Raw genomic sequence first — 23,321 nt, forward strand, 5'->3', positions numbered from 1 at the left:
ATGCGGGAAGTCCACACAGCCCTGTCAGGAGTGTTGGAACTTGCTCCAAGGAAATGGAGATCAGAGGAGGGTGGGGCTGGGGGAGGGGGTGTCCAAGTGGCCTCTCACATGCCTTTGAGGCAGGATGCTCTTTGGGGGGAGGGGCACACTTGACACGCGGGAGGTTCCCAGAATCAAACCCGCGGCACCTCAGTGGCAGCGCCAGATCCTTACCTTGCTGCATCACCAGGGAACTCTCCTGTTTTGCTTTTTACTTCCCCCCTTGCTCAGTGTGTCTTATATTCATTCATTCTTTTAAACATAAGACAATTTTATTTTGTTAAGTTATAATTTATTTATCCTTTCTGAAAACAATGGACATTTCCATCTTTTTACTACTGGGAACATTCTTTGACTTTTTTCGGATACTATTTGCAATATAGACATTCAGGTCAGTGCCACACCAAATTGGTCAAGTAGTTTATACTGCTACCAATAAAGCACAGAGTTTATTTGCTCAATGCCCTCTCCAGTGTTTGCTGTTGTTGGGCTTCTACATTTTAGATGGTCCTGGGAGTATGGCTTTGTTTCTCATACCAGGGAATTTTGCTATTTTTGTTAGGTGTGAATGCCATTGTGGTTCTGCAAAAAATAGGTCCACATTTTAAAAAAAGATGTGTATATATATATGTGTGTGTGTGTGGATATATATGAAATAACTGGGATTTACTGTAAAATTCTTCAGCAAATATGAAGCACATTTTGGGTCTGTTGGCCAGATTGGAATACAAATAGAGACTAAGGTGTTTCAATGTTAAATTTACTGTTCTGTCATTATGGAAGATAACATACCCACTCCTAGAAAATATATGCTGAGTATTTCAGAGTTCAGGGCCATAATGTGTGACAGTCTCAAATGTTTCAGAAAAGTAATTACATATATACATACAAGCTTTTTTTATTGTTCAAACTAGCCTATAATTCCATGTCACGTGGGATATAACCACTATTAAAATTTTGCTTTCATGTTTTTTCTTTTCTTTTTTTTTTGTCTTTTTGCCTTTTCTAGGGCTGCTAGGGCTGCTCCCAAGGCATATGGAGATTTCCAGGCTAGGGGTCGAATCGGAGCTGTAGCCACTGGCCAACACCAGGACCACAGCAACGCGGGATCTGAGCCACGTCTGCGACCTACAACCGCAGCTCACGGCAATGTCTGATCCTTAACCCACTGAGCAAGGCCAGGGATCCAACCCGCAACCTCACGGTTCCTAGTCAGATTCATGAACCATTGCACCACGACGGGAACTCCTATTTCATGTTTTTTCTGTCTGCCTGTGTATTCTCTGATTTTAAGCACAAATGGATCATGACGTATATAGAGTTTTTCAGTTTAATTTTCCTGTGATTAAAAACTAAACTGAGGAGTTTCCGTCATGGCTCAGTGGTTAACGAATCCGACTAGGAACCATGAGGTTGCGGGTTCGGTCCCTGCCCTTGCTCAGTGGGTTAAGGATCCGGCGTTGCTGTGAGCTGGGGTGTGGGTTGCAGACGCGGCTCGGATCCCGCATTGCTGTGACTCTGGTGTAGGCCGGCTTCTATAGCTCCGGTTCGACCCCTAGCCTGGGAACCTCCATATGCCTCGAGAGCAGCCCTGGCAGCCCTAGACAAGGCAAAAAGACAAAAAAAAAAAAAACCAAAAAACCACTAAACTGAGTTTTGGACCCGAATAATGTTTTCCCATATAGCTTAATTTATTCAGCCACGTCCCCGTTCATGGACATACTTGTTTCTCAGGTTTTCCTTACTGTAAACAACATAGACACAAGCAGGACTTATAATGTCCTTTTCTAGTAGAAAAGAAAGCCATCCCTGATTCTGCAGGTCAGGTTTCCCAGTTAAGTGCATTCATAGTTCTTTTTCTCCGGCACATATGAGCGTTGGAAGTAATTGCTTGTGTAATTATTTCTCTCTCTGGCCAGAGTGTGAGTTCTTTGAAGGCGGATCCTCTTTTTTGTTTATTTTGCTTTTTATTTTTGGCCACGCCCACAACATGTGGACGTTCTGGTACCAGGGATCAAACCCATGCCACAGCAGTGACCCGAGCTGCTGCAGCGACAACACCCAGATCCTTAACCTGGTAAATCAAGGAAGTCTTTGACCCTCTTTTAAATCACGGCTATATAAGCAGTATGGCACACAGTAGGCCTAAAAACTTTATTGAATCAGTGGAGAATAATTAAATGTAAAACTTACTAGTTTCCTATAAAATATCACTCTTTGGTGACCTGGTTTTTTTTGTTTGTTTGTTTGTTTGTTTTGCCTGGTTTTGTTTGTTTGTTTGTTTTTGTCTTTTTGCCTTTTCTAGGGCCACTCCCGCGGCATGTGGAGTTCTAAACTGGGGTCTAAACTGTAGCCAGAGGCCTACACCAGAGCCACAGCAACTCGGGATCCAAGCCGCGTCTACACCCTACACCACAGCTCACAGCGCGATTCTTAACCCACTGAGCAAGGCCAGGGATCGAACCTGCTACCTCATGGTTCCTAGTCGGATTCGTTAACCACTGCGCCATGACAGGAACTCCTGGCGACCTGTTTTGAAAGTTCAAATTTCTTTACTAGCTAAAGAAACTCCCTCTCCCCCAACATGATTCGAGCATCAGCAATGGGAAAACCAGCCTCCTCCCAACCAAGCCCTCCCCCGTGTTCTCCCAGCGAGTCCTTTGGTGCTCCCTTTCAGAGCTCGAGAAGCCAGGCCTTCAGAGAAGTGACTTACCTGAAGCTTGTGGTGGGCAGAGCCTTGTGTCAGCTCCCTGTGACCGGCCTCCCCCTGCTTCGATTGGGTCTCCGAGTCTCTCTCAGGACCTCTCTCCTGTGTCTCTGTGGACAGTGGATCGTGCTGAAGGAGGGCCCTTGTGTACGCAGGTTGGAAGAGGCAGGGTAAAGCACCAGTGTCCCGTGAAGTGACATTTGTATACCAGCTGTAAGGGGTCACTGGGATTTGCAGGCTCTTACATCCTTGCTGCTGGCCACCTCCTTCCTCCCCTGCCGCACCTCCTCGGCAGGAGGCCGGCCGGGAATTGGTTCATTCAAAACAGAGCCTCCTCCCCAGAGGAAATTTTTTTGCTTGGTTGAAATTCACTGCTCACACTTTGACAAACCCCATTTTCTATAGCAGTGACAGAAAAGCAGTTTTCTTCTGCTTCATGGTTCTGACAGTGTCGTAATCTTTCTAATGCCAAACCTTAACTTGTGGGCTTGTTGAGGTGGCTTTTACCGCCTGGAAACGGGTGGATACTCTTCACACACGAACAGGACGCTCTAGTCCACTGATTCTCAAAACGGGTCCAGCATACTCACCTGGAGTGCGCGATAAAAACAAACCCAAAACATCAAAAGTGCATTGCATTTTTTCCCTTGATCTGAGTGTATTTGTTTTCTGAAAATTCACCAAGATGTACCCTCATATATGCGCTTTTCTCTGTGCTTGTCACACTTTGTAAGAACTACACACATGCATTAATGTGTACGTAACATCATGCATACACTATGCACACACATAAACATGAACATGCACGTGTGTGTATGCATACATTTGCACAACAGGGTAGAGCCCAAGAGTGAGTCTTGTGAAGTCAGTATTTATCAGGAGGTTCCTTTCACTCAGGATTGGGAACTACTGAATTGGAGCACAGCTCTGATGGAGTTCAAGGATTCGCTAAGCTAATTCTGTGATTGTAAACTGCTGCTCCTCTTCCTTCGGGTTGACGCTCACAAGTGTTTACAAAGGAATGAATTTTAATAATACTTTTCGTTTCTGTAGTTTGACTCTTCTATTTTATATTTTTATACCAAAGTATGCAAAGCTTTTATATATGTATTTTTTATATGTGTTTATATATGTCTGTGTTTTGGGGGGTTTTGGGGGGGTTTTTTTGGTCTTTTTAAGGGCCACACCCGATATGGAGGTTCCCAGGCTAGGGGTCCAATCAGAGCTGTAGTCTGCGGCCTACGCCACAGCCACAGCAACGCCAGATCCTTAACCCACTGAGCAAGGCCAGGGATCGAACCTCCATCCTCATGGATGCTAGTTGGGTTCTTTAACCACTGAACCACGATGGGGACTCCTGTCTGTGTATTTATATATGTGTATTTTAAAATAAATTTTATTGGATATAGTTAACTTACAAAGTTGTGTTAGTTTCAGGTGCACAGCAAAGTAAAATTAGTTAGGCATATATCCGTTCTTTTCCCGATTCTTTTCCCATATAGGTTATTACAAGTAGTGAACAGATTACCCTGTGCTGTACAGTAGCTCCTTGTTACCCATCTGTTTATGTAGGAGTGCGTAGATGTCAGTCTCAACCTCTCATTTATCCATCCCTCCCCATGTTTCCCTTTGGCAGCCATACATTTGGTTTCAAAATCTTTGAGTCTGTTTTTGTTTTGTAAGTTCTTTTTTATTGGATTCCACATATTAGTGATCTCATGATGTTTGTCTTTCTCTGTCCGCCTTACTTCAGTTAGTATGATAATTCATAGGTCCATCCACGTTGGACCTAGAAATGGCAAATGGCATTATTTCAGTCTTTTTACAGTTGGGTAATACTCCATTTTGTGTTTGTGTGTGTTTGTACAGAGTATTTATAAAATGTTTCTTATTTTATAAGTGGTGACATGGGTTTAGTGTGCAAGTTCCTGATAGAAACTACAGACGTGGACTCATGGTCCAGGGCTCTTTCTACTATAATTGGCCAGGAGGTTATAGGAATCAAGTGTTAGTCATTTTTTTCTTGCTCTTTTAATGTCAAGGAGTGTTGCTTTTGTTGAAGGAGGTGCAGACCTTGTCTTGAGCGTGTTTCTTGCTGCAGCTCAGATTCATGGAGCAGAACGTTAACCTGAGTGCACCCTTGCCTGCTGGAGGTCTGGTCATCGCAGGAGCCGGCTTGTGAGAAATGCAGGAGGAGGCATGTGTCACCGTGGGTCTTCCTCTTCACCCTAGACCTGGGCGTTTTTTAAGAAAAAAGGTGGTGGTGGTTTTGATGAGTCACAACCGAGTATCATTCAAGGAGTTTCCATTGTGGCTTAGCAGTGACGAACCTGACTGGTATCCATGAGGACACAGGTTCAGTTCCTGGCCTCGCTCAGTGGGTTAAGGATCCAGCATTTCTGTGAGCTGTGGTGGAGGTCATAGACGTGGCCCCAATCTGGCGTTGCTGTGGCTGTGGTGTAGGCCGGCAGCTGCAGCTCTGATTCGACCCCTGGGAACTTCCATATGCTGCGGGTGTGGCCTTAAAAAAGCAAAAATAGGAGTTCCCGTCGTGGCGCAGTGGTTAACGAATCCGACTAGGAACCATGAGGTTGCGGGTTCGGTCCCTGCCCTTGCTCAGTGGGTTAAGGATCCGGTGTTGCTGTGAGCTGTGGTGTGGGTTACAGACGCGGCTCGGATCCCGCGTTGCCGTGGCTCTGGCGTAGGCCGGTGGCTACAGCTCCGATTCAACCCCTAGCCTGGGAACCTCCATATGCTGCGGGAGCGGCCCAAGAAATAGCAACAACAACAACAAAAGCAAAAATAAGTAAATGTCATCTTAGTGATGCTCAGTTTTTACATGTGGAGATTCTACATATGCTTTTCTGGAGACTACACAAATGTATGAATGCTAAAGGAAGCAGAATGCTCTTTTCTTATTGGAAAAAAATTTAATATAGCACACACAAAATGTTTAAATCTAACGTTTAAATGTTGTTGTTGTTGTTTTTTTAATCTTTTTGCCATTTCTTGGGCTACTCCCGTGGCATATGGAGTTTCCCAGGCTGGGGGTCGAATGGGAGCTGTAGCCACCAGCCTACGCCAGAGCCACAGCAACACGGGATCCAAGAAGCCATGTCTTCGACCTACACTACAGCTCACGGCAATGCCAGATCCTTAACCCACTGAGCAAGGCCAGGGATCGAACCCTCAACCTCATGGTTCCTAGTCGGATTCGTTAACCACTGCGCCACGATAGGAACTCCAACGTTTAAACGTTGTAAAAATTATTCTTGAAATGTTAGCCCTGGAAGACACTTTTAAGTGTCTTAGACTGAAAAGGAAGCTGAGGCAGAGAGAGGCAGGGTTAACTTAGCCAAGGTCACGGACGTTGATTCTGGGTGGAGCAGGTGTAGAGGAGCAGCTTAGGTAGGAAGAGGTGCCAGAAGCCGTGATCAGATTGTCTTGAGCTTGGGCTGGGTTTGGTAGTACTTACTGAGGTGCCAGAAGGTGGGAGAAGCTTTTTCTATAAAGTGGGATTTTAACAAACTACATTAAGAAATAGTGGCGTCGTAAAGAAAGTGTGCTTTGTACTAAGAAGGACTGGCTCATTACATTGTGCTCTGGCGGAATCTCTGTGCTCATGTTCCTTAAGCCCCCCCCATACTTTCGAGATCATTGAAATGTTAACCATGGTCGCGTTTGTGCCCACCAGGTGGCACTGTCGCTTTACCGAAAAGATTTAAGCTCATTTTGATTCTTAGTGAGTCATGGCAATAACTTATTTTAATAATAAAAGGATGGGGATGGAAATGCTACAAAATTGGGTTGTGACGATCTTTGTACAACTATAAATGTAATAAAATTCATTGAGTTAAAAAAAAAAGAGGAAGAGGCAGCAGAGCGTTTTCTCCACCACAAGAGGACACAGTGAGAAGGAGCCACCTTGACGCCAGAAAAGAGCTCTCTCGGGAACCAGATTGGCAGCACCTTGAATTTGGATTTCTCAGTTTCCAGAACCATGAGGAATACATGTATATTGTTGGAAAAATAATAATAGTAAAAGGAGATGCCATGATATTTGTTGCGTATTCTTTTTTTTTAAGGGCCACACCTGCGGCATTTAGAAATTCCCAGCTAGGGATCAAATGAGAGCTCCAGCTGCCAGCCACAGCCACAGCCACCGCCACAGCCACACCAGAGTACAAGCAGCATCTGCAACCTACTCCGAAGCTCATGGCAGCACTGGATCCTAGTTGGGTTTGTAACCGCTGAGCCGCAGTGGGAGCTCCCCGTTACCGTGTTCTTGAGAAACGTGGCACACTCAGTCCTGAGAGGCAACTCAGTGCCATGTCTCCTTCGCAGTACCTGAGGCCCTGTGACGGCTATGATGACACAAGTTCTTGAAGCCGTTTTAAGGCTATAGCTTTGCCAACCCACCTAATGGTGTCAACCTGTTGCCCTGCATAGACTTCAGGTGTTCTGAGCCCCTTTGCCAACCAGCGGTGAGGTGACGTCACTGTGGTGATTTTCATCTGCACTCTTCCCCTTCCTGACTTGAGCCTGGGACTCTTACCAATGGCCCTGGGGCAGTTAGATCCTTGGATTAAACATGAGCAGAGGCCCAAGCGAGGCCTGGCCCAGGGCACCCGTTTGCCTGCTCGCCTCACTCTTGCCGACGTCCTTCGTCTGCCTCAGCTCTTGGCTTCCCTCCCTCCCACTGAGTGCCCAGTGCTGATGGCCTGGCTCAGCCCTCCGGAGAGACTGTTTCTGTCTCAAGTGCTGTCTCCTCCTGTCCCCCTTACTCTGAAGATAGGATGGTGCCTGGAGCCTCAACATCATGGGTGGTCCTGGGCCCGGGCACCGAGTGGGTGAACGTGCTCTTTCTGCTACTTGCCAGCTCTGTGACCCTGGCCAGTCGAGCTCGCTTCTCTGGGCTTCAGTTCCTTATCTGTGAGTAGGGGTGATCCTCGACTTACTGGAGCAGATCAAAAAGATAATCCTGGTGAAGAGTTTGAATAGCAGCCTGCACAGTGGAAATTCTCAACAGTTTTTAAAAATTACTCAGTGAATTTTATTACATTTATGATTGTACATTTATGATCACAACCCAGTTTTATAGCATTTCCATCCCAAACTCCAAGCCCCCCTCCCCCCAAGTTGTCTCCTTTGGAAACCATAAGTTTTGTTTGTTTGTTTGTTTTGTGTGTGTGTGTGTCTTTTTTGCCATTTCTTGGGCCGCTCCCGTGGCATATGGAGGTTCTCAGGCTAGGGGTCGAATTGGAGCTGTAGCCACTGGCCTACGCCACAGCAACGTGGGATCCGAGCCACGTCTTCGACCTACACCACAGCTCACGGCAATGCCAGATCATTAACCCACTGAGCAAGGGCAGGGATCGAACCTGCAACCTCATGGTTCCCAGTCGGATTCGTTAACCACTGAGCCACGATGGGAACGCCCAGCTTTTTTTTTTTTTTTTTTAATAATGACTTTTATTTTTCCCATTATAGCTGACTTGCAGTGTTGTGTTAGTTTTCTGCTGCACAGCAAAGTGCCCCAGTCACACATACATGTATACATTCTTTTTTCTCACATTATCATGTTCCATCACGAGTGACCAGATATATAGTTCCCAGTGCTGTACAGCAGGCTCTCTTTGCTTATCCATTCCAAAGGCAATAGTCTGCATTTATTAACCCCAGATTGCCAGTCCATCCCACTCCTTCCCCCTCCCTCTCGGTGACCACAAGTCTTTTCTCCAATCTATGGTTTTCTCTTCTGTGGAAAGGTTCGTTTGTGCCCTATATGAGATTCCAGATATAAGTGAAACATACGGTATTTGTCTTTCTCTTTCTGACTCACTCCACTAGAGTCTCTAGTTCCATTCGTGCTGCTGCAAATGGCATTCTTTTGTTCTTTTTTATAGCTGAGTAGTATTCCATTGTGTATACATACCACATCTTCTTAATCCAGTCGTCTTTCGATAGGCATTTAGGTTGTTTCCATGTCTTGGCTACTGTGAATAGTGCTGCAGTGCACATGCGGGTGCATGTGTCTTTCTCAAGGAAAGTTTTGTCCGGGTATATGCCCAAGAGTGGATTGCTGGGTCATATGGTAGTTCTACGTATAGTTTTCTGAGGTACCTCCATACTGTTTTCCATAGTGGTTGTGCCAGTTTCCACTTGCTCCAACAGTGCAGGGGGTTCCGTTTTCTCCACATCCTCTGCAGCATGTGTTACTTGTGGACTTACTAATGGTGGCCATTCTGACCTGTGTGAGGTGGTATCTCACAGTAGTTTTGATTTGCATGTCTCTAATAATGAGTGATGTTGAGCATTTTCTCATGTGTTTATTGGCCATCCGTATATCTTCTTTAGAGAAATGTCTGTTCAGGGCTTTTGCTGTTGAGTTATTTAAGTTGTTTGTATATTTTAGAGATTAAGCAATTGTCAGTTGCATCGTTTGAAATTATTTTCCCCCATTCCATAAGTTGTCTTTTGGTTTTTTTATGGTTTCCTTTGCTGTGCAAAAGCTTGCAAATTTGATTAGGTCGCATAAGTTTTTTAAAGTTCGTGAGTCAGTATCTGTTCTGCAAAGAAGTTCATCGTGTCCTTTTTGTAGATTCCACCTGTAAGTGAAAGCAGCATATGATGTCGGTGTCTCACTGTCTGACTTGGAGATTCTCAGATGATGGCTACAGTTAGTTATTAGTGTACCTGTTGAATCTTTAGGAAACATTTCTTGATTTATCGTCATTAGTGTCATCATTATTTACTGATTGTTGTGCATCCCAACGCTGTCCTCCACCCCCAGTGTTATTTTATGTATTTATGTTCTCTTCTGTCACCTGGGTGTTGTTTCAAGCTACTGCAAAAAATCCTCTTTCTTTTGTGTGTTGACTTGCAGTGCTCTGTACATAGTAAGGGCAGAAAAACATAACTCATTTACCTGAACTTTCCATAATGGTAAGTTCTTATCAAAAAAAGCCGTGAATAGTCCGTGTGCTTCTTAAAGGCTCGGAGTGATGCATTTTTCTTTATCCGTCATAACTCGAGACGAGTTTTTGAGTTTTCTAAAATACTGCATATTATGCAACGATAGAATTGTTCTTGGAGCAGAGTACACTGAACCCCGTGTCTGATTCTTCTGCTTCTGAGGGCAGATTAGAATGTTAGCCAAGCTGCCCAAGGCAACCCTGCTTCTGCCTCGCAGATGATGCCCTGGACTGTCCACGTGCCCTGAGGAAGGCTGGTGGTACAGATGCCCAGGCCCGGCAGGGAGTGTCCTGGCATCTCCTTGAGCCATGTGGACTCTGCTCCCTGTCCCGAGCTCAGCGCACTGAATGACTGCCGCAGCGGCTTCTCGCCCCAGGTTGGGATGGTCTCTGGTTAACCTTTAATCTGCTGGTCATTGTTGCCAGATAGAAGAGAGCGTTGGAAATGTCCCCACTGACCTGGCTTGCTTTTTTTTTTTTTTTTTTGTCCTTTTGCCATTTCTAGGGCCGCTCCCGTGGCATATGGAGGTTCCCAGGCTAGGGGTCCACTCAGAGCTGTAGCCACCGGCCTACGCCAGAGCCTCAGCAACGTGGGATCCGAGCCACGTCTGCGACCTATACCACAGCTCACGGCAACGCTGGATCCCCAACCCACTGAGCAAGGCCAGGGATCAAACCCGCAACCTCCTGGTTCCTAGTCGGATTCATTAACCACTGAGCCACGATGGGAACTCCTGACCTGGCTTTCTTTGTCTGGGTCAGCTTGTGTTTTTTGCTTCCCTTCCTGTTTGATCTTCTGTCCACCACCTCAAGCATCTGGTCATCCTTTGTTTTTCATAAGAGCAGTTGGGAGTGGTTTTGCTTTCTTGGGTTGAAAGCTCACTTTTGCTTAAGGAGACCATGTGGGAGGTTTTGAAAAACCTAGACTTTCCATTTTCTTCCGGACCTACCAGCAGGTCCTGGCAGCCTGTGTGAAGGAGGCAGGCAGGCGGGGAGGGCACTGGGAGTCCAGAACCCGTGGTGAGCAGCTGTCCCTCTGGGGAAGGGAGCGAGGGCTGGGCTCTACGGACTAGAAAGGTGGCGAGACAAGGCCTGTCCGCAGCGACATTTGTCCAATGGCTCTGTTCCGAATGCCCAAGACACTGAGCGTGGAGCAGGGAGGGAGTTCCTGCCACAGTGGGGTTCTCCGTCAGGGTCACCCAGCTCCTTCCTGGGAGCTGCCAGAGGCAGCACAGCCATAGTGCGGTGCTTGCCCTGTGTCAGGCACCGCTGGTAGTTCATGTCCCGTAGTTTGTATCTGTTAATCTGTTCATACCCGACTTTCTTCCCTCCCCCACCCCCTCTGATAACCATGCTTTTTTCTGGGTCTGTGAGTCTGTTTCTGTTTTGCATATAGATCGATTTGTATTATTTTTTAGATCGCACGTGTAAGTGACACCGTATAACATTGGTCTTACTCTGCCTTGTTTCTCATTCTCTTACTCTGCCGTGATCTCTGGGTCCATCTGTGTTGCTGCAGATGGCATTGCTTCACTCTTGATCATGGCTGAGTATGATCACACATCACATCTTCTTTATCCATTCGTCTCTTGATAGGCACGCAGGGTGTGTCCACATCTTGGGTGTTGTAAATAGTGCCGCTGTGAACCTTGGGGTGTGTGTATCTTTTCAAATTAGAGTTTTCGTCTTCTCCAGATGATACACCAAGGAATGGGATTGCTGAATCATTTTGTAGCTCTATTTTAGTGTCTTTAAGGAAACTCCATACTGATCTGCGTAGTGGCTGCACCAGTTTACGTTCCCACCAGCAGTGTAGGAGGATTCCCTTTTCTCCACATCCTCTCCAGCATGTGTTATTTGTCGACTTTTTGATATGTGCTGCCTTTCAACTTGCTAGAAAAAGGACCTAAAATGTTGACATTGTACATATCACAGCTCCTCCCGCATTCATTGAGCAAACGTTTATCTGTTTAACCTTTGTTGGACATTGGGGGCAACAAAAAGAGTGAAAGATCGGAATTCCCATTGTGGCTCAGTGGGTTAAGAACCTGACATACTGTCAGTGAGGATGTGGGTTCGACCCCTGGCCTCAATCAGTGGATTAAGGATCCGGCGTTGCCCTGAGCTGTGGTGTGGGCTCGGATCCAGTGTGGCTGTGGCTGTGGCATATAGGCTTGCAGCTGCAGCTCTGATTCACCCCCTAGCCTGGGAACTTCCATATACCATGTGCTTGGCCATAAAAATCAACAAAGGAAAATAATGCAAAACTCTCTTTTTGCTAGTGGGTATCAGATGGTAATTCTTTTGCAAGCTGCAAGACTCCCCATATTTTAACTTATTTCATTGCACGTTCAAGGTGCATGGCAGCTACACCAGGTAACTTCATTTAAATAGCTCTGCTGGAGTTCTCTCCCCTTTGCTGTTATTTTGCTTTCTCCTCAGGGTGGTCTGCAAGAAAATCAAGAAGGCATATGATTTGAAAAGCCCCCTTAGTAAGAATGCCTGGTTGTTTACAGCAGATGCTCTATCCACCCTTAGCTGCAGCAGTTGGAATCCACTGTTTTAATCTGGTTTACTGTTCCTACCACTAGGAACATAACTAATTTTTATGTTAAATAACAAAAGAACAGATGAAAATAGAAAAAGCTTTCGGAGTTCCCGTCGTGGCGCAGTGGTTAACGAATCCGACTAGGAACCATGAGGTTGCGGGTTCGGTCCCTGCCCTTGCTCAGTGGGTTAAGGATCCGGCGTTTGCCGTGAGCTGTGGTGTAGGTTGCAGACCACGGTTCGGATCCTGAGTTGCTGTGGCTCTGGCGTAGGCCGGTGGCTACAGCTCCGATTCGACCCCGAGCCTGGGAACCTCCATATGCCGCGGGAGCGGCCCAAGAAATAGCAACAACAACAACAACAAAAAGACAAAAGACAAAAAAAAAAAAAAAGAAAAAGCTTTCAAAGAATGCTTTTGTTTCCCTTGTAATTTTTTTTTTTTTTTTTGTCTTTTTGCAATTTCTTGGGCGGCTCCCGCTGCATATGGAGGTTCCCAGGCTAGGGGTCGAATTGGAGCTATAGAAGCCGGCCTACACCAGAGCCACAGCAACGAGGGATCTGAGCCGCATCTGCAACCTACACCACAGCTCACGGCAACGCGGGATCATTAACCCACTGAGCAAGGGCAGGGACCGAACCCCCAACCTCATGGTTCCTAGTCGGATTCGTTAACCACTGCGCCACGACGGGAACTCCCTCCCTTGTAATTTTTTTAGGTAAATCTGGTTAGAGACACTAGGGACCCTGGAACTGATGTAGCAGGTTCTGCCTGGGGAGTAAACAAGTGTCTGCCCTGGGAACCGTGGGCAGGAAGGCCCAAGGGAGCCTGAGTGGGCCTCCCTCATTGCCCACCCAGCCTCTGTGTGGGTGTGCTTAAAGATCACGTGACTGACTGGTACCTGCACACATTGCGCGGTCCTTACGCAGCCAAGGTAAATAATAGCGCCTGGAAACCTGGATGCTCACAGAGCTGAGGATATATAGCGGAAGTTCGAGGTTCCTATATTGTTTGTTCACCAAATATTTATTAAAAGAAGGAACCCTTAAAGCAGACCTCAGGGTTGACCCTCAGTTCACTGTACATTGTTCTTTCTTGATCTTAATGTGTTCTTGGTGTGAGCACATCTCATTACCTGGCTTTCATCCTCTGACCCGCAGTCCATCCCCAGGGCCCAGCTGCTCATCTCTGCAGTGCGAGCCTCACCAGCACCTCCCAGAACAGCTCTGTCCAGCCAGGTTTGCACAGCCACCTTCCGGTGCAGCCTTACCTTTTGTTGCCTTTTTTTTTTTTTTTTTTAAAATAAAGAACCTTAGAGGACTTTTATTTGGCATAATCTCCCTTATTGGAAAGTAATAATAAGCAAGAGACACACTTTGGAATATTTCCTCCCCCATGTAAAAAAATGACCAGTTTCAGAGTTCCCGCTGTGGTGCAGTGGGATCAATGGCGTCTTGTGAGTGTTGGGCCACAGGTTCTATCCCAGGCCCAGCACAGTGGGTTAAGGATCCGATGCCTCAGCTGTGGCGTAGGTCAGGACTTTGGCTCGGGTCTGATCCGTGGCCCGGGAGCTCCAGATGCTGCAGGGTGGCTGAAAGAGAGAGGAAAGATCACCAGTTTCAACTTTTGTGACAAACAAGGGCCTTTAGTTTATCATTCACTGACTCTCAGGTAAATTGGAATTTTACTGTGTTCTGAGTGGAGTAACCAGCACTTTAGCTGTAAAAAAAGAAAAACACTGCCTTAATATTGACATGCATTATATGTAGTCACTGTTGAACTAAATTGACCCTTTTGTCAGTGGAAAAAAACTTCTAGTAATAGAATATACACCCTAATAAGAGTTTGATTTCTTTTCCAGAATTGATTTCTTTTTCTTAAATTGGCTGTCAGTTATACCACAATTAGGAAGGGTGACTGAAATAACTGAATAGTTTACTGAAACTTAAAGCTCTGACTTGTATCACCTTTCTCCTGCTCGCTGTGTTAACACTCTGAGCCTCTTTTCTCAATTCTACGCTTGGTTTGTGCCTGGAAAGTAAGATTTGGGAGAAAAGGCAGCGGGGGCTACTAGGATTTAGCGTTTCATACATTTCTGTGCTGCTCACTTTTTTCCTTTCTGAACTTATTTATTTTTGTGATTTATAAAGAAGAGTCATACATGGACATAAGGAAGTGATATTATTAGTCTTATTTTTCTGAAAGAGTAGGCTGTGTAGAGAGGAAGTAGGTCTGTTGCTGGGTGTGGCAACTTCTGGAGTTTGAGTCCATCAGTTTTCCTTGGTGTTTCCTTAGGGCTTGAAAGCTGACCCTTGCCATCTTGGATTGGAGTTTGAAAGCAAATACTAGCCATTGGTTCATGTAGTTTATCTCTTACATTTTTTTTTAACATAAAAGTAGATTGCTTGTTCTCCAGCCTCAACTAAGACTAAAAGCAGTTCCCCATTTAACATTCCTTTTTATTTCTAAATAATAATTATTATTTTTTAAGAACTGCACCCACAGCATATGGAAGTTCCCAGGTTGGGGTCGAATCGGAGCCACAGCCACAACCACAGCAATGTGGGATCCAAGCCACATCTGTAACCTACACCACAGCTCATGGTAACACCAGGTCCTTAACCCACTGATCGAGGCCAGCGATCGAACCTGCATCCTCGTGGATACTAGTTGGGTTCATTAGTGCTGAGCCACAATGGGAACTCCCTAAATAATTACTTTTCAAAGTACCAAAGTAATGCTTGTTTACTACAGAAAATTTGAGTAGAACGAAGTTAAAAAAAATCCTCTCGGAGTTCCCATTGTGGCACAGTGGAAGCAAATCTGACTAGTAACCATGAGGATGCAGGTTCAGCCTCTGACCTCGCTCAGTGGGTTAAGGATCTGGTGTTGCCATGAGCTGTGGTGTAGGTCGCAGACATGGCTTGGATGCTGTGTTGCTGTGGCTGTGGTGTAGGCCGGCAGCTGCAGCTCCGATTTGACCCCTAGCCTGGGAACTTCCATACGCCACAAGGTGCGGACCTAAAAAAAAAAAAAATCGTCTCACCATCCAGAAATAAGATAAGTACTGTTAATATCTGAGTGTATTTGCCTCCATTTCTCTGTGGGATTTATATATGTAAGCTCTGTAATGGGATCATGGGACGTAGTTCTGCTTGGTCCTGTCTGTTCTTCAGTTTTACTCTTGCACGTGGCAGGCCTGGACTCTATACCCCAGTGGCAGGCTTGGTGCCCGTCGATGCACTGCCCTCGGTTTGCTTACTGGCCTCTTGTCTTGTTTTGCAGTGGATGAGTACATTGCCATCGCTAAGGAGAAGCATGGGTACAACATGGAACAGGTAATGGCATGGTTCCATTTTTTGTTCTGAGTGTTGGGGAGCATCTTGTCCTCATTAGCGATGTTTTGGTGGTCACGAGCAGCGTCATACAAAGCCCCTGCTCTCCTTCTTACTGAGGGGAGAGGCGGAGGACCCTTTGATGTGAAAGGCGTCTGGGTTTTCCTGCAGGTCTGCACTGTTCAGGAAGGCAGTGGCGCTTAGGTGCTGAGCACAGTGCTTTCTTACTTAAATATGTGCCTTGTCATCCTTGTGGTTGTGCGGTGGGATTTCCTGACTCTTGTTGTCACACTCAGATCTACAGTGTTTTAATACTAATTTTTTTTTTTTTTTAAGGGCCGCATGTGCAGCGTATGGAAGTTCCCAGGCCAGGGGTTGAATCAGAGCTGCAGCTGCCGGCCTACAGCACAGCCACAGCAACACAGGATCCCCACAGCTCACAGCAACGCTGGATCCTTAACCCACTGAGCAAGGCCAAGGATGACCCAAATCCTCATGGTTACTAGGCAGGTTCATTACCACTGAGCCACAAAGGGAACTCACAATACTAATTGTTTTGAATCACTTTGAAGCTGTAAATTTTGACTAAGGTTTCCTTTTAAAAATTGTTTGGAGGCAACTAATGAGACATCCACAAGATGTTTCTCCAAAAGCATGATGTCTTATTCAGCCTTATTTGTCATTATAACTTTTAAAGTAATCACGTTAAGTGGTTAGTGCTCTCCTTTTCATTGCTGTAGATTCAACAGCCTGTAATCAAAACTTCCCATTGACCCCAGTGCCCAAGTAGGTTATGTAGACCCGGCCCCCTTACTTCTGGGTGTTCTGCTGTAGAACTCTTAGGAACTACGGTGAGGAAGTTCCCAAACCTTTCAAAGCAAGAAATGTGTACTCCTCTGTCTCCAAACCCTGCTCATAAACTTCACAAAGCTGCTCAGAAAATCATCAGTTTTCTATTCTGTTTAGAAAGTATAAATATTATTGGGTGATTGCTAAATGCACTCGTGTGAATTTTTAAGGATTTTGGTCTTCAAACGTGAGCATTTCCACTTTAAAATTGAAATACAGGAAGTTTTCTCAGGAAAGTATTCCTAAATTCTCTTATTTCTAATTTGTTTTTCATCCATTTGTTTTTCTTTTTTTGCTTTTCTGAGCTGAAAAAAATTCATTTACATTTTTTGGGGGGAGGGAGAAAGACTAGCAAATGGTTGCATGCTTTGTGGAGCACTTCCTCCGTCATTCGCAGGGGCTTTCAAGGGACCTTGACCAGCGCGGACGCAGAGCTGTGCTGTTCCTGCAGTTCCCTCGCTACGACCAGGGGCCCGTTGCTCAGTGTCTCAGGACCTCCGCGTCCCAGTTTGAAAAGTGAGATTAGCGAGTGTGTGCCAAAGGGCACCTGTCAGCGCCTGCCGCTTAGCGGCGCCTCTGAGTTCGTTGGTGGGTGGGAAGAGGTACACCCGCCCCTCTCGCCAGCCTCATTTCCACGTCAGTGTTCCTCCCGTTGTGGGTCTAAAAATTTCCTTGATACTGTTTTTCTAGGCTCTTGGGATGCTCTTTTGGCATAAGCATAATATTGAAAAATCATTGGCTGATTTGCCCAACTTCACCCCCTTCCCAGATGAGTGGACTGTGGAAGATAAAGTCTTGTTTGAGCAGGCCTTCAGTTTTCACGGGAAGACGTTCCATCGGATCCAGCAAATGGTGAGTAGGCGCACCCTGCGTGTCGTCCCCACCCCACCGCAGCCCCGAGTGCCTGGGAGGAGGGACTGTCATCCAGCCGCTGGTAGTAGAGCTCCCTTTAGAAAAAGCAGCTCACCAGAGAGCTGGGGGTGGGAGTGAAGCACTTCCAGCGCCTCCCAGCTCCCAGCTGGAGCGCAGCCCTTCCCGCCCCCGCCCCAGTCCCCCCGTTGGGGCTCCTCAGAGCGTCTCTCGGGCGGGGGTCGTGGTGGCACTCGAAGAGGGCGAGTGTCAGGGCCCCTGTCTCCCTGGGGAGTTTGCTCATCTCTTACCTTCTACCATGAAAGCTTCTCGAAGTTACATTAGTGCTAAAATGAACTTTTTAAAAATTACCTGGAAGTTACGTTAGAAACTTTAGTTGTGTGAAAACTGACTCATCTCACACTGACTTTGCAGTCTTTCATGAGCTGAGTTCAGTTCAAACTTCAGTCATTTTAAAATGTATTGATGAAAGCTTTGTTATGAATTCAGAGAAAAATGCCTGTGACTTAAGACATTTCTGAATATGCAGAGTGGTCCTTATTAAATATGTCTAAACGCATTTGATTTTTAAAGATTAGTTTTAGATCTAAACCAACTCATTTTTTATGTTGAGCTTCCTGATAAGTCTATAGCAAGTCTGGTGAAATTTTACTACTCCTGGAAGAAGACGAGGACTAAAACCAGCGTGATGGATCGCCACGCTCGCAAGCAGAAACGAGAGCGGGAGGAAAGGTCGGTACCACACGTGGCGGGGTCTCGCCATGGAGGGGACCTTGAGGTCACGGGAACGGCTCAGAGCCCGTGGGTACACGAGGAAAAGTGCAGGGACCCTCCCGGTGGAACCCAAACGCACACACGTGTTCCCCAGCCTCGGCGTGCCGCTCTCCCTGCAGGCGGCCCAGTCCCGATCAGAGGGAGCCTTCCCACGCTGCCTCTGCAGCGTCTCCTTCGAGTAGAAACCTACCCATTATTTCCTAGGTTGAAATTTACTTGGTAGGTTTGTGTAGAATCAGTTGGCATATGTTCATGTTTTGTTTGTTAAAATCTACAGCTTAGATGCATCCGTCTTGAGTATGTGAGTGAGAGGGGGATTTAGGACTTCCTGAGCAGCAGGTCAGTTTAAGGAGAGCTTGTAGTCCTCGCCCTCACGCACACGTACGTGCGGCACAGAGCTCACCCACAGAGGGAGCGCCAGGCTCCCCCGGGAGGGTCTGCTGATGGGCTCTGGGCGCATGGGCTCGGGGCAGTCCTTCCCAGGCCTCTGTCCTCAGCTCCAGAGTGAGGATGCCTAAGTCTTGAAGGCGGTCGCCAACATAATCCATGGGTTTGGCTTTCGTGGAAATACAGGTGGCTTTTAAAATTGTCTTTCCTAAGGTATGTTATTTTATCAGTTAACAGTACAGAGCAACATGAAGGAGGCTAGACTGTGTTGGCCCCACGGCCCCGTCTCAGGACAGTGCTCTATGGTTCCAAATGAAAGGGAACACAACGTGGCAATGAATTGAGTACCACTTTGGGAGAATTTAAAAATCTGGGCACAGGAGTTCCCGTTGTGGCGCAGCAGATACAAATCTGACCGGGAACATGAGGTTGTGGGTTCGATCCCTGGCCTCACTCAGTGGGTTATGGGTCTGACATTGCCATGACATTGCTGTGGTGTAGGTCGCAGACGCAGCTCGGATCCCGTGTTGCTGTGGCTCTGGTATAGGCTGGTGGCTACAGCTCCAATTAGACCCCTAGCCTGGGAACCTCCATATGCCGTGGGTATGGCCCAAAAAGACAAAAAATAAATGAAAATCTGGGTGCAAGTATAAAATGAGAGTCATGCTGAGACATCCTCAAAGCTCTTTCCAACTGTAAGATTTCCATAAACTTGTTGACCTTGACACACCTGCATGTTTTTTGGTCTGCAGCATATGTAACCAGTGAGTTTACTTATGGATCAGTACCCGTTGTAACCAGAGAAAAGTAGCAGATGCTACTGAGTTTGTTAGGTTGGTTGGTTGGTTTTGGCTGTATCCTCGGCATATGGAAACTCCCAGGCCGTGGACTGAACCTCATACATAGCCACGGCAACACCAATCCTTAACCCGTTGTACCACAAGCAGGGACTCCTCCTGAGTTTGTTTCTAGAGTTACAGCAACTTTTTCTTTTCTATTTTTTTTTTTTTTTTTTTGCTTTTTAGGGCTGCACTCGTGGCATATGGAGGTTCCCAAGCTAAGGGTTTTGTTGTTGTTGTTGTTTTTATGGCCGCACCCACAACATATGGAAGTTCCTAGGCCAGGTATTGACTCTGAGCCCCAGCTGAGACCTGAGGTGTAGCTGCAGCTGTGGTGATGCCAGATCCTTTTAACCCGCTACACTGGGCTGGGAATTGAACCCTAGACTCTGCAGTGACCTGAGCTATTGCAGTTATATTCTTTTTTTTTTTTTTTTTTGGCTACCCCTTGGCATATGGAGTTCTGGAACCAGGGAACGGATTGCAACCTAAGCTGCGGCTGTGGCAATGCCAGACCCTTAATCCACTATGCCAGGCCAGGGATCGAACCTGTGTTCCGGTACTTTTAAGACACTGCCCCCATTGTGCCTACAGTTGGGTTCTTAAGCCACGGCGCCAACCCTAAGGTCCAGTTTGCTGTTTACAAAGTTTATTACTACACACAAGTGCAGTCTACTAGGCTGAAATCAGAATTACATTGGAAACAAAGCTTGGGCTTTGTCACCCTCAGGAGGAAATGAAGAGGGCACTGGCGGGCCCAGCTCCATCCTACTTTGCAGCCTCTCCCTGCACCTCCACCTCTCTGGGTGCATGTGGGAGAGGGGCACCCCGGCAGGCTGGCTGGCTGCAGTAGGAGCACCTGAGAGGTTGTTGCCTTTCTGTCGGGACCTGCCTGTGAAACATAGGGGCAGGCCTGGGGGGACTCCCTCCTCCGGGCTCATTCTCCCCTCCGCTGGACGCGGACACGCTCTCCTCAGCCAGCACTTCTCACCTCCATAGCCCCTGGGGGCGAGGGGGGGGCACCATGGGTGTATCAGCTGGGGTGCTTCCCTGAGACGTTGACTTTTGAAACCCTGAGTTGTTCTGCTGCCACCACGGCTGGTTTCAGCTGTGGGCAGCCTGGGGCAGGCCGCCTGACCTCCGCGAGCCTTCGCTTCCTCATTTTTTGTCTTTTCCAATAAAGGTCCTGTCTCCCACAGAACTTCTCTTGCTCTCTGTCTTTTTTTTTTAGTGAGAAATACTACATAGGAAGGATATAAACAAAAACATGCTCTAACTTTATGTTAAATCTATCATGAAATCAATTTATTGCTTACATTTATGTATGAAATAGAGTTAATACCAAATGATCTTCGACTAACTTGTCTTGTCTTCCAGTGAGGATGAGCTAGAAGACCCAAACGGAAATAACCCAGTTGACGCTGAGATTGATCAAAACAAGGAAAGCAAGAAGGAGGTATTTTTCCCCTCATATTGTTACGGCAAATCAATTTTATTACTGATTTCATAAGTAAAACATTCCTCTTTCTTATTCTGCCTCATATATCAAGTGCCATGTGTGAGGCATCATGATGTGGCTTTTTTTTTTTTTTCCTTTTCTTTTTAGGGTCCCACCCAGGGCATATGGAAGTTCCCAAACTAGGGGTCAAATCAGAGCTGCAGCTGCCAGCCTATAGCAGTGCCACATCCGAGCCACGTCTGTGACCTACACCACAGGTCACGGCAACGCCGGATCCTTGACCCACTGAGCAAGGCCAGGGATCGAACCTATGTCTTTATGGATCCAAGTCTGGTTCGTTTCCACTGAGCCACAACATGAACTCTTATGATGTGGCTTTTAAACTTTACTAACTTTGCCTTTTAGAATTTAAGTTTTTGTTCGCCAAGAAATATGAGTAAAGGAAGCCTTAAGGAAAAGACAGTGTTAACGAGGAAAGATGAACGGCAGCAGTCCTCACGCCTCCGCTCCTGAGCCGTCCGCTCCGTGGGTTAGGAAGCGGCCTGCTGAGGCCCAGGCTTCAGCTCAGCCCCTGCTCTCCTGTAGCCGCCAGGGCCTGCACTCTCTGGTAAAGGCTGCCCTGAGAACAGTGGGGTGTCTGGATGGTCTCAGCCTTTTGCGGGGGGCGGGGGGGGGGTGCAGTCTTGGATCCCTGAGGCCCTCTGAGGAGATGCAGCACCCTGACATCCATTCAGAAGCCACCCCTGCCTGCCGCAGGTCCCTGATGGGATGGCTGCCCCTGCCAGTCCTGGAGGAGGGCTCTCTGCCCACCAGTGCCTGTCAGCCCCTCGGTTCAGGCTGGAGCCCTGGATCCCGGTATGGGTATGAGGAAAGACAAAAAGGCTAAACTTGATTGACTGATTCCATGCCCACAGCATGCAGAAGTTCTGGGGCCGGGGATTGAACCCAGGCCACAGGAGCAGCAGCAGCAACGCCAGATCCTTAACCGCCAGGCCACCAGAGAGCTCCTAGACATACCTAGACTTTAAAATCACACACTAACCCACGCCTTTTTGTGGACACGTAGGAAATAGAGCAAAACAAAAAGGAAACAAGGAAAATGACGTGCAGTGTCATCGCCCGTCACCATTGTTGGGGACCCTTTCTAGACCACCTCCTCTGCACGGTGTATGTGCCCGCACACGTAATTCTGAATCTATACTCGTAAAAAATGTAAAGAGGAATCTGTGTAATTTGTATAGCCTGTGAAATTTACTTTGAACGTGTTTTTATGTCACATGTATCTGTGTGCATAACTGTGTGCTGCTCTAGCATGCACGTCTTTTGTAATTGAGTTAATTAGTCTTACACGGGTTTTTAGTCTTTTTCATTCTGCCTTTGGCTATTTATATGCGGAAGTGCTGATCTCATAACTGCGTATATGTGCACTTAATTTTTTCCATTAGAATTAATGTCTGGCAGTTGAGTTACTGAGTCAAAGTGTTCTAGATACATTCTTAAGACTTCTTTTGGGGTAATATACATCACCCCATAGGAAACTGGTAATTCACTCGGGATGGCACTCTTAGCAGTGATTTATGTGACGGCCCAAATAGCAAGATCACTCGAAAGATTAGCTGCATTACATTGTTCGGGGAAATCAAATTGTATTTGAAGTCTTTAGTAAGCTTTGTTTTGATGCATTGTTATTTATTAGGTTCTTTAATGGAACGTTTTAAATGAAAGAGCGCCTTGATTTTATATTACTTTCTGTAATTTTTATTTGTATGGCATGGTTTCTGATTTAAAAAGAAAATGGTTAAATCTTAGTTTCTTTATGCACTAAGATGTTGCTAAACAGACACAGTGGGCAGCCTTTACTGGCGAGCACACAACGTAGGCTGTTGCCTGCTAATATTTTTACATATTGTTTATTACCGCATGTTCAAGAGCTGTTGCTGCCATCATAGTTTTCGTGGTCTTTTTATCTCAGTTTTTAATATGAAGGAAGAAGCCTCAGTGTATTTTCAGGTTTATCAGCAAGTGTTAATATACTAACAGGATAAGTTGATGAACAGCTGACCAAATATTACCAATAAGATGCTATCCTTTCCTTGCTGAGATTTTACCGCATTTCATTTCCAAAGGGTTTGATTTTAGAGACGGCACTTTAAAAAACTACAAGCAATCATGCTTTTTTATTTTCTTTTCCTTTTTGCTTTTTAGGGCCACACCTGTGGCATATGGAAGTTCCCGGGCTAGGGGTCAAATCAGAACTGTAGCTGCTGGCCTGCACCACAGATACAGCACTGCGGGATCCGAGCCGAGTCTGTGACCTACACCACGGCAACGCCAGATCCCCAACATGGTAACGGTGATGACGGGTGATGATACTCACATCAATTTCATTTTTTCTTCTTTGTTTTTAGCTCTGTTTCCTACGTGTCTACCATTGAGTGAGGTCAGGGATCAAACCCGAATCCTCATGGATCCTAGTTGGATTTGTTTCCACTGAGCCACAGTGTGAACTCCCAATCATGCATTTTTAAATGACAGCATGTAGT

The 23,321-nt window shown here is 46.4% G+C and overlaps 1 protein-coding gene across 2 annotated transcripts in view; it reads left to right on the top strand.

The window, feature by feature from the left end:
* The window catches only part of RCOR1 (REST corepressor 1), a 147,521-nt gene that overhangs the window by 102,273 nt on the left and 21,927 nt on the right, over nucleotides 1-23,321 (top strand). For both annotated transcript variants that reach the window (XR_007137233.1, XM_047797706.1), the window contains exons 4-7: nucleotides 15,551-15,603; nucleotides 17,140-17,301; nucleotides 17,933-18,051; nucleotides 20,697-20,775. Coding sequence is in view for 1 of the 2 variants with exons in the window: in XM_047797706.1 (XP_047653662.1) it covers nucleotides 15,551-15,603; nucleotides 17,140-17,301; nucleotides 17,933-18,051; nucleotides 20,697-20,775 (413 nt within the window). In the remaining variant the exon portion in view is untranslated. The remainder of the gene's footprint in view (nucleotides 1-15,550; nucleotides 15,604-17,139; nucleotides 17,302-17,932; nucleotides 18,052-20,696; nucleotides 20,776-23,321) is intronic.

The sequence above is a fragment of the Phacochoerus africanus genome, chromosome 9 (genome assembly GCF_016906955.1).
Source record: "Phacochoerus africanus isolate WHEZ1 chromosome 9, ROS_Pafr_v1, whole genome shotgun sequence".
NCBI lineage: Eukaryota > Metazoa > Chordata > Mammalia > Artiodactyla > Suidae > Phacochoerus > Phacochoerus africanus.